The 10499-nt window shown below is 31.6% G+C and overlaps 1 protein-coding gene across 1 annotated transcript; it reads left to right on the plus strand.

Moving 5' to 3' along the window:
* Window positions 1–929: 929 nt before the first annotated feature.
* LOC110028142 lies at window positions 930–1965 on the plus strand. The gene has a single exon (XM_020729881.1). The coding sequence runs from the start codon at window positions 977–979 to the stop codon at window positions 1598–1600; it is 624 nt and encodes a 207-aa protein (XP_020585540.1). The 5' UTR covers window positions 930–976; the 3' UTR covers window positions 1601–1965.
* Window positions 1966–10499: the final 8534 nt, after the last annotated feature.

The following is a 10499-nucleotide window of genomic DNA, read 5'->3' on the forward strand; positions in this document are numbered from 1 at the left end:
TTATTTATAACAAAGTCTTACACACGTATATATTAGAACTAATGTTGGTTCTAGGGGGGGGGGGGGGGGGGGGGTGGGTGGGGGGGGGGTGTGGTTGTTCGGTCATAATTGGTTTGCGGGCTGGAGTGGTAGGTCGGTGGGTCTTAGTGGGTTAGCGGGCCGACAGGGCCCGACACTAGTTTAACACATTATTTGGTTGTGCCCGCACTGAATCAGACAGTGGGGTTCACACGATTTCGTGTGGCAATGGGATTCTCTCCTTGTTATAAAGTCTTTAGTTGTATTATATTTACTAGGAGCAATACTATATCTACACCATAAAAGGATTCAACACCACTCAACTCCTATGCATTTTTATATCTAACACCTAAAATTAATTTTTTACATTTTAGCACTAGAATCTTTCATTTACTATTAAAAATATCACCTTTTTTACTTAAAAAAAAGTAAAACATACATTAATTTAACTCATAATTTAGAAGGCATACATATAAAAAAATCGAAATTTACTACCCCAATATGTAAATTCGCAAGAATCGAGTGCTATCTTTGTAAATCATCCATAAAAAATCAACCTTATTTGAAATTAAAAATTAAAAAATAAGACGTGGCATCCTCTTCTTCTTATCTTAATTTGCGGCGCATTCCACATGGAATTATTCGAAAGTTTGATTTTTTTTTTTCCTCCAAAATCAAAGCGCATGTAATCCGACTCTTAACAAGCAAAGTCTTCCTCACCTATCCTTTTATTACCTATTTTATTTAAAAAAAACATTTTTTATGTAATAAAAATAAATAAATAAATAAAATCTTTATAGTTAAAACAATTTTTTATATAATAAAAAAATTAGTATACCAATTTTCAAATTGATTAAAATTCCAAAATTATATAATAAGCATTGGATAGTGTCAAAAGCCAATTTCCTCTCCCTCTCTCCTCGTCAACAAGCCTTACCCTTTAAAGCGGTTCTCTGTGATGCTCTTGATTGCTCCAATGGAAAAGGCCCCGAGATCCAAAGGCACGATTGTGCTACGATATCTTCAAAAAGCTGCAACCTTTACGATCACCAACACTCCCCACAGCCCCCGCGCCGCCGCCGGCGAACGGCCGCCGGCGATCACATCGATCATTCCGACGGAAGCTTGGCATAAAAAGCAGAACTTCAACGAAGAGCCGACGTCGCCTAAAGTCACCTGCATAGGCCAAATCAAGCACAGGAAGACGGCTGCGGAGAGGAAGAAGACGAAGAAGAAGAAGAACACGAATATCCCCTTTGCAATTACGCGGATTTTGAGCCAGAGGGTTAGACCGGATCATAAGGAGAATAGGAAGGAGAAGATCGTGGCCTCCCCTGTTCCAGCTCTCGGCCAATTGAAAAGGTTTGCGAGCAGGCGCGAGCTGTCGACGCTTGCTGATTTTGATTGGGAGAGAGAGGTGGCGGCGCTGCCGCCGGAGACTGCGGCGGAGGACGGCGTGAATATTTATCACTCTGCGCCGCTGGTGTTAGGCGGCGATGTGGTGTCGGAGGAGCATAAGGAGATTGGTTTGTGGAGGAGGAGATCTATAGCTGCCCTCAGGCCTATTCAGGTGAATAAGTGATTTTTTTTTTTTCAGTGGGGCGATTGCATAAAGGGCACCCAAATCATTGCTATTTACAAATTATGGAGGATTTGATAAAAATGAAATTTTTGGGTTTGAATTTTACCATGATGTTTGATATTTAAGGGGGAATTTTGAAAAATGGATGAAAGAGGATGGTTGGTTTGCCAGTAACAAGTTTTTGGGTGGTCTCTATGTAAATTGCCCCATTTTTTGGGATTAAATATTTATGGGGAATTTTTCTTAGCATAGAAAATAATATGAAATTACTATGTGATGTATTTTAGTATGTTGGAGGGCTAATTCCCTATAAAAGTTTTTTCCCAGTATTTTGTGTGTTAATTTGGTGGTTGTTTTCTGTAAAGTATTTTGGTTTGGTTTGTAATTAAATGTCATAAGAAGGTTAGCAGTGAATGTTGATCAAATATGATTATTACATTTTGTGTGTTAATTTGGTGGTTGTTTTCTGTAAATTATTTTGGTTTGGTTTGTAATTAAATGTCTTAAGAAAGTTAGCAGTCAATGTTGATCAAATATGATTATTAAAAAAAAAAACCAAGTTTATGGAAAACTCTCAAATATCAGAGTAGATTAGGGTCTGTCAAGTGTGTGAACTCTCCATGGTCCAGTGGGACTTTCGGTGGAGTCGATCTGTGACAAGGGCGTCACGTGATTGGATAGAGGAGAATGTCACAGACAAAAACTCCTACATCGACTAAAATGTAGGCCAAAAATTTTTATGCAAGTCCCGGGCTGCCCACCATTCTGAATAGTTCTTTTGGGAGGTGACAAGTGGTATAAAAACTATTTTAAAATTGAGATTTAATAGTTTTCTATGGGGAGAATTTCAGCCATAATGTAAATAATTTGAGAATTATTTTGACACTTTTATAAACTTTTAGAAGTAAAATGTGTGTGTCGCTCTCCCGGTCTGTTGGTTGGCATCCACGGTATATGTCTCCTCAGGTCGGGGTTTTGAATCACCTCTGACACAATTAACCTTAAGAAGGTGGTACTCGAATTGTTAGACAAGTTAGCGATGACTAGAGACTCCTATAATAGTCTTTTTATAAAATAGTTTCTAATCAACACCAATAAACTTTTTTTTTTATTTTACTTTTAATTAATAGTTCTAAAAGAAGTACTCATAATTAATTAAAAAAAAAAAGATTGTTGGTCAACAGTCTTCATGAATTAAATAAATAAATAATTTTTTTTATTAAATTCTACAAAATAGATTGCTCACCTAATTAGGTATCACAATCACCCATAATGCAATTGCAGCATTAAACAAAATAGAGTAGTGTGGGTCCACCACTGTCCAGCTTTCTCTGATGGGGATAGCAGCTCTTTAATCACCCTTAATTAAGAAGTTAATCCATACATTTAATTTAATTGCATGCAAGACCTTTTCAAAATTAGAAATTATGTCATGCTTAGTCATCCAAATTGAATTGAATGGTAGGACTTAATAGCTAAATATTAAGTAGCTATACCAAAACTTCTCCACAACTATCAAAGAGCTAAGGATTTGCTTCAATGCATTCCATATGTCACTTTGATTGCATTTGCTTGTAACACTATCTATCCATTTGATCAGAGAGATAGAGATAGAGATAGAGATAGAGACAGAGATAGAGATAGAGATAGAGAGAGAGAGAGAGAGACTCTTGAATTTTTTTACTATCAAAAGAGATTCAAAATCTTCTCTTTGCACCATTTCTTTATGGTCAAATCCATTTAAAGGTTGGGTTGGCCTTAGATATGTTATAATGCAACACATAAGATAAAAAATATATCATATAAATACAAATTAATTTACAAAATAAAATAATTGAATGTGTGGCATGTGGGTATTATCAGCGTATTCAACCTTTTGATGAATAAACGAAGCTGGCCTAATTGATCGCAAGATCTACTATTGATGTCAACCAAATTGGTATATATCATATTGGCTAAACAAGCTAATGAGATGAATTGATTGGTCGAGTTTTTTTTTTTATCAAATTGTTTTGTCAGGTTGTTATGCTAAACTAACTGATCGAATTAGCTAGTTGTGTTAATACTCGACCTGGGGCTTAGTAGCCAAGTCGAGAACATAAGGCCAGATGATGAAAATCATGCTTATATTTTCATTTTATATTACTAACATTTTCAAACCCAAAATAATTTGAGATAGTCATTGACAAATTTAAATAATATCAATTGTGAATTACCTTCTTTAAGTTGACAGTGTTACCTCTTCTTGCGTCAAATTCTAATCTATCATAAACCTAAAGTTGTTAGTTTAAACTAAAAGTGAGCTATCTACAACTAATGAATACTAGTAATTCTAAAATATAGTGACACAATAAAAAAACAAGTAATATGCATTAGACTTAAAATAAATTAATATAAAAATATTTTACTGTTTATATTATCTAATATGTTCATTCAGTGTGATTCTGATTAATATTAGTTATGTCTTACTATATCGTTCACATATATATCAATTATGATCAAATAATGAGCATTTCATTCTTATTTGTATGACAATCAATAAATGTGTATAATATTCAATATCTATGATAATTTAAATATTGATGAATGCACGTGACATTTTTAAAATATGAACAAAAATTTAATAAACCATAAATCATGAATATAGAATGATATAAATATAACTAATAACATCAACAATAAATGCATTTGGTCCAGAAGAAGTAAAACCATTATTACATTGACAAGCACCAAGGTATTGCAAAGCACGGGCTACTCAGGCAAGTATACATGACGTATCAATAGTACCGATTTTGAGTTCGGTTGTCAATCCCACAGAGAACTACAAGAACTTAATGAATGAAAAGCTCTAGCCTACTGATATCAGTCCAAGCTTGAAGAGTTTGTTTTGAAACCTCAATTTTAAACCAATCTGAAAGTTATGAAAGCACGTTTTTCCTAACAAGCAAAAAGATTCTTTTATCAAATCACATGTTGAAAAATTTTCCTCTTTAATTAATTAAGTGATGAATAGAACTAAGGATTAGATTCAAACATAGACACAATTAGAAGAAAAATTCTTTCTTATCCCCTTCCAATGGCTTAAAGAAGAGTAGTAGTCTTAAGTTTAGTTCCCTAAAACTTTTGATCTACTCAAAAGAAAATGACTCCTAGAAGATTGCATAAATTCACTGGCAGTATCCCTATTCCAATGACTTAATATTGTTAAACCTTTTTGTTTCATATAGAATCCTTCTGGATATTAATATTCACAAATTGTTTTAACAATCAACTAGCTAAGTATAAAATAAATTAAGTTCTCAAGTTAACACATTACTTTAAAATTCAAATCATTGGCAATATCCCAAAAAATAATTTGTAACGGAACTAGTTGACTTAGAGAAGTCATGACATACATTATTCTTAGACTCACTTTGTTGTGTCACTAAAAGTCCCATGCTAAATGATTTTTCATTGAAAGTTGTTGACAACTTGTTTCTAATTTTATATAGCTGATCTAACCATTCATAATCATGAAGATTCCCTTTTTCCAACATTTCAACCCATACTTGTTTGAATTCCTCTTTTGAATCACAATCACTTAAACATTTATAAAATGGATCCTGAATAGACATATTATAATTGAAACAATTCACCTTTGACATTATTTTTCTAGATATATGCCATTATCATAGTTTATGACTAGTTCGAGTAATTCTTTTTCTATGGCTCTTGACATTGCTCGATCTTAATCAATAAATATTGTTAAAGGATGTTTGTTATTCATTATACAAACAAATTCTCTGAATAACCATTTGAATGATTCAATTATCTCATTTGATAGGAAGACTACTCTGAATAGATTGTTTTGCCAATGATGGTTGACCCCAACAAGAGGTGCACACACCAAATTATACTTTTTAAGATGATAACTTGTATGAAAAATTATCACATCCTTAAAACAATCATAATCAAATCTTGACAAGCCATCACTAAAAAAACTTTTTAGCCTCCCGCATTCATCAATTTGCATATCTCACACAAACATGATATCTTCAGTTTGTCTCTCCGTGAATAATTGCATAAGAAATTACTATCACCGTTTTCAATCCTTTCCTTCCAGTCCTTTTGGATGAAATTAAGTGCATCCCTTATTATAAATCTTCCTCGCTGCCCATTTTTTGTAGCAAGACAATTAAATGCATGAATAGCTCCAATTTCTGCTTCTGTCATTGAGCTCCACACCTCTCCTTTATCTTCACTGATATGTCGATTGGACCTCAAAAGTTGTTGATCATTTGGCTTTGCTAATGGATGATTGTAACTTTCTATAATTTTTTTGACCTTCCAATTCCCATGAAGGTTCACTTTATATCTAATCATGGTGGAGCATCCCCGCCTTGTGTCTGATTTATGAAATTTAACTGTGCTAATATTTTTAGTCTCTCTCTTGAAACCAGATTTAGCGCACAGAAAGGCTTTTGTTTTTATGTTTCTAGAATTTGGTCGATAACTAATATAGTCCTTCCTAACACTAAATCCCGTGCAGTGTGCATAACTATAATACAAGGCATAAGCCTCACTTTCATTGTGAGCAATGGTAGCAAGCAGTTTGTCTGCAGTATGTTCACCATGAAAATGAATTACATCATTCAGGCATACCTACAAACGAAGGACATATTCAACACCATATTTATTGTTTAAAATCTTCCTAAAACATAATTAAATGATTAAACATAAACAACTAAGTATAAATATTGTACGGAAATCAGAGTACATATCAATAACAAATTAATTGAAATAAAACATTCACGATCAAATGCATTTATGAATAAACATTACCTAAGCTTTCATACTTTGCATTTCTCACCTTCCAACAGAGTCTCAACTTAGGAATCCACTTCAGTGAAAAGACCATACATAACATGTTGCACTATAATTGAGTCCTATGTTTTCAAAAATTTTCTTAAGGTAGTCAAATGAAAACAACATGGGGATAACTCATTACCACTGTAAGAGGCACTATGTATAGTTTTCTCCTCAACTAACACCCAATGAGAACCAACTAACAAGATTTAATTATAATTTAAATTTTATCTTTCGCTTAGACAATATATTAATGAGGAACTCAAACATAAATTTTTTAAACTAGCATATATCAGGTATCTGATAGTCTTAAAACATGACTTAACCTCAATGAACAATGCATACACAACATGTAAAATGCTATTTTATCACTTTTTGATAATAGTTTTTTTTGATAATAGTTTAAGAAAAAAAAAAAAAGTTGGACAATTTTCTTATGTGTATCACAATAAAGCTCACTTAATGCACAAATTCAATGACACATTTCACTAAGCACACAATACACATCATAAAAATTGATGCTTTATTTCTTAAGTCTAATAACTTTATGAATAAAACATCACCTAATATTGCATAATTGACATTTTTTCCCTTCCTCAAAGTTAAATCAACCATCTTATTCAGTGACAATATTTATTGATTCAGTGAAAATACTATACACATCATGTAACAGTGTAATTTACTCTTTTTTGTAAATTTTTTCATAAGATAATCAACCCTTAACTGCATGGAGATAATTCATTTTCACGCTATAGGGCACTATATATAAATCCCACTCTTTGCCCATTTTTGTAGCAAGACAGTTAAATGCATGAGTAGCTCCAATTTTTGCTTCTGTCATTGAGCCCCACACATCTCCTTTATCTTCAATGATATGTCGGTTGGACCTCAAAAGGTGTTGATCATTTTCCTTTGCTAATGGATGATTGTGACTTTCTATAAAATTTTTTACCTTCCAATTCCGATCAAGATCCACTTCATATCTAATCATAGCAGAGCATCCACGCCTTGTGTCTGATTTTTTGAAATTTAACTATGCTAATATTTTTAGTCTCTCTTGAAACCAAATTTAGCACACAGAAAGGCTTTTAATTTTATATTTGTGGAATTTGGCCGATAACTAATATATTCCTTCCTAACACTAAATCTCGTGTTGTGTGCATAACTATAATACAAGGCAGAAGCCTCACTTTCATTGTGAGCAATGGTAGCCAGTATGCTCACCATGAAAATGAATTACATCATTCATGCATTTTTACAAATGAAGGGCATATAATATTCAACACTATATGTTGTGTTTAAAATCTTCCTAAAACATAATTAAATGATTAAACATATATAACTAAGTATAAATCTTGTACAAAAATCATAGTACATATCAATAACAAATAAATTGAAATAAAGCATTCATAATCAAATACATTTATGGATAAACATTACTTAGTCTTTCATAATTAGCATTTTCACCTTCCAACAGAGTCACAACTTAGGAATCCGCTTCAGTGAAAAGATCATACATAACATGTCGCACAATAATTGACTCATTTATTTTCAAAAATTTTCTTAAGATAGTCAAATAAAAACAACATGGGCATAACTCATTACCACTGTATGAGGCACTATGTATAGTTTTCTCCTCAACCAACTCCCAATGGGAACCAACTAACAAGATCTAATCATAATTTAAAATTTATCCTTCGCTTAGACAATATATTAATGAAGAACTCAAACATAAAATTTTCAAACTAGCATATATCAGGTATCTGATAGTCTTAAAACATGACTTAACCTCAATGAACAGTGCAAAATGCTATTTTATTATGTACAATGCTATTTTATCATTATTTGGCAATAGTTTTTTTGAAAAAAGTTGGACAATTTTCTTATGTGTATCACAATAAAGCTCACTTAATGCACAAATTCAACGAAACATTTCACTAAGCACGCAGTACAGATCATAAAAAATTGATGTTTTATTTCTTAAGTCTAATAATTTTATGAATAAAACATCACCTAATATTGCTTAATTAACACTTTTTCCCTTCCTCAAAGTCAAATCAACATTCTTATTCAGTGAAAATACTATACACAGCCTGTAGCAATGTAATTTACTCGTTTTTGTAATTTTTTTTACAAGATAATCAACCCTTAACTGCATGGAGATAATTCATTACCACGCTATGGGGCACTATATATAATTTCATCCTCAACAAACAACCAAAAGAAAATAATGACGAGTTAATCATAATTTAGAATTTAACCTTCGTTTAGACAATATATTAGTGAAGTGACCCGACATAAATTTTATAAATTAACATATATCAACAATTCGATATCTTTAAAACATGACAAAACTATAGTACATAGTCCATATACATCTTCTAAAATGGTCTTCTATCACATTTCAACAATAATTTTCTAAACAAAATTTGTCTAATTTTTTAAGGAATAACATAATATAGCTCTAATAATGCACTAAATCAAGGATCAACTTCAGCTAGCACACAACACAAAGCACAAAAGTTGATGAATTAGTTGTTCAATCCAATATATTTATGAATAAACCTCATCTCATATATCCTGCATAGCATGTCGTACTTTTCTAAGAGACTTAAATCGTGCATCTTCTTCAATAAAAAGAACATAAACATCATGTAGCAGGACAATTTATTTATTTTTTACAAAGTATTTTTGACCACAACTTCATGGGGATAACATATTACTGTGCTATGCGACCCTATATCAAATTTCCACACAAACAACCCATGGAACCAAATAGACAAGATTTAATGGTTTTCTCTTTTATATATACAATATATTAATGAAGAAACCCAACAAAAAAATTTATATTTGACATATATCGCATATCATATGAAACTACTAATTTTACTTCAGTGATAAAATACAATTTTACATGCTTCCCAAATTGAGAAGTAATTACCACAGAATTTAAACTTAAGATGTCGCCAGTATGTTGCTCACTATCCATCATTATCGTAGATCTTCTTAGTCTTTAAACTTACTTCTTTGTCTTCAAAATTTCTCTTTTTCAGAGTTCTAAACCTAAATTTTAATTTCAGCTCTTGCACACCATTTTTCCGCCTGGTCACGCGCGGTAAATATTATGACCCTGAGAGTAATAATTAATCGGGCCGGGTCAGCGTCATGCACAAGCGAATTTTACGCAGTCAAATTTTCCTGCTTTATTTTTTATGAAAGTGGGGTTCTGTCACACAGTGTTATGTTAACGTCGAACGTAATAGTTTTCTTACAAATAGCGGATCTTAGAGAGAGAGCCAAAGCTTGTAAATTTCTTCTTCTCAATTTTGTATTCTTGTGTTAATATAATGAATTTCCCAACTTCTGTTTTCTATTTTTGTTCAAGTTAGTAAGAATCTAACATAATCATCTCATAAAACAGAACCCAAAAATTATAAAAAAAAAAAAATTAATTATTAATGTATTAGATGTGATTCTTATATTATTAACCACTGACCATATTGAGACTTTAAATATCTATTTTAATAATTACATTTAAAAATTAAAACAATAGTTCTCATATTCATTATTTTATTTTTTTTTGCTGGTGCGGATTATAAAATATATTTTAGTATATAATTTGAAAATTATTTTAGGATCAATTTTAGTATATAATTTGAAAATTATTTTAGAATCAATCTTAGCTGCTAATTAGCTTAATTTTCTAAAAAAAATTAAAATAAATATGAAAAAAAGAAATTTATAATCTTTTTCTATGACTTTTTATGAGTTTGGAATGGATTTATGAAAATTCAATGGTGACATGAAAATTGTGAATAACACTTTTTAAAAGGCTAAAATGGTGACATTTTTATTGTGGCATAAGAAAATTTAAGTGTTACAAGTATAAAAAGAGTGGGTGTTGGATATTAATGTATGTTGAATTATCATTATAGCGTTGCACAAGAATTCATTTTTACTTGAAAAACTCAAAAAGTAAAAAATCATGAGGTATCCTGCTGGCTGAAAAATGTTATATGGATTATGAAATCACAACAGTCGTGTGCAGAAGAAT

The sequence above is a fragment of the Phalaenopsis equestris genome, unplaced genomic scaffold, assembly GCF_001263595.1.
Source record: "Phalaenopsis equestris unplaced genomic scaffold, ASM126359v1 Scaffold000491, whole genome shotgun sequence".
NCBI classification, from domain to species: domain Eukaryota; kingdom Viridiplantae; phylum Streptophyta; class Magnoliopsida; order Asparagales; family Orchidaceae; genus Phalaenopsis; species Phalaenopsis equestris.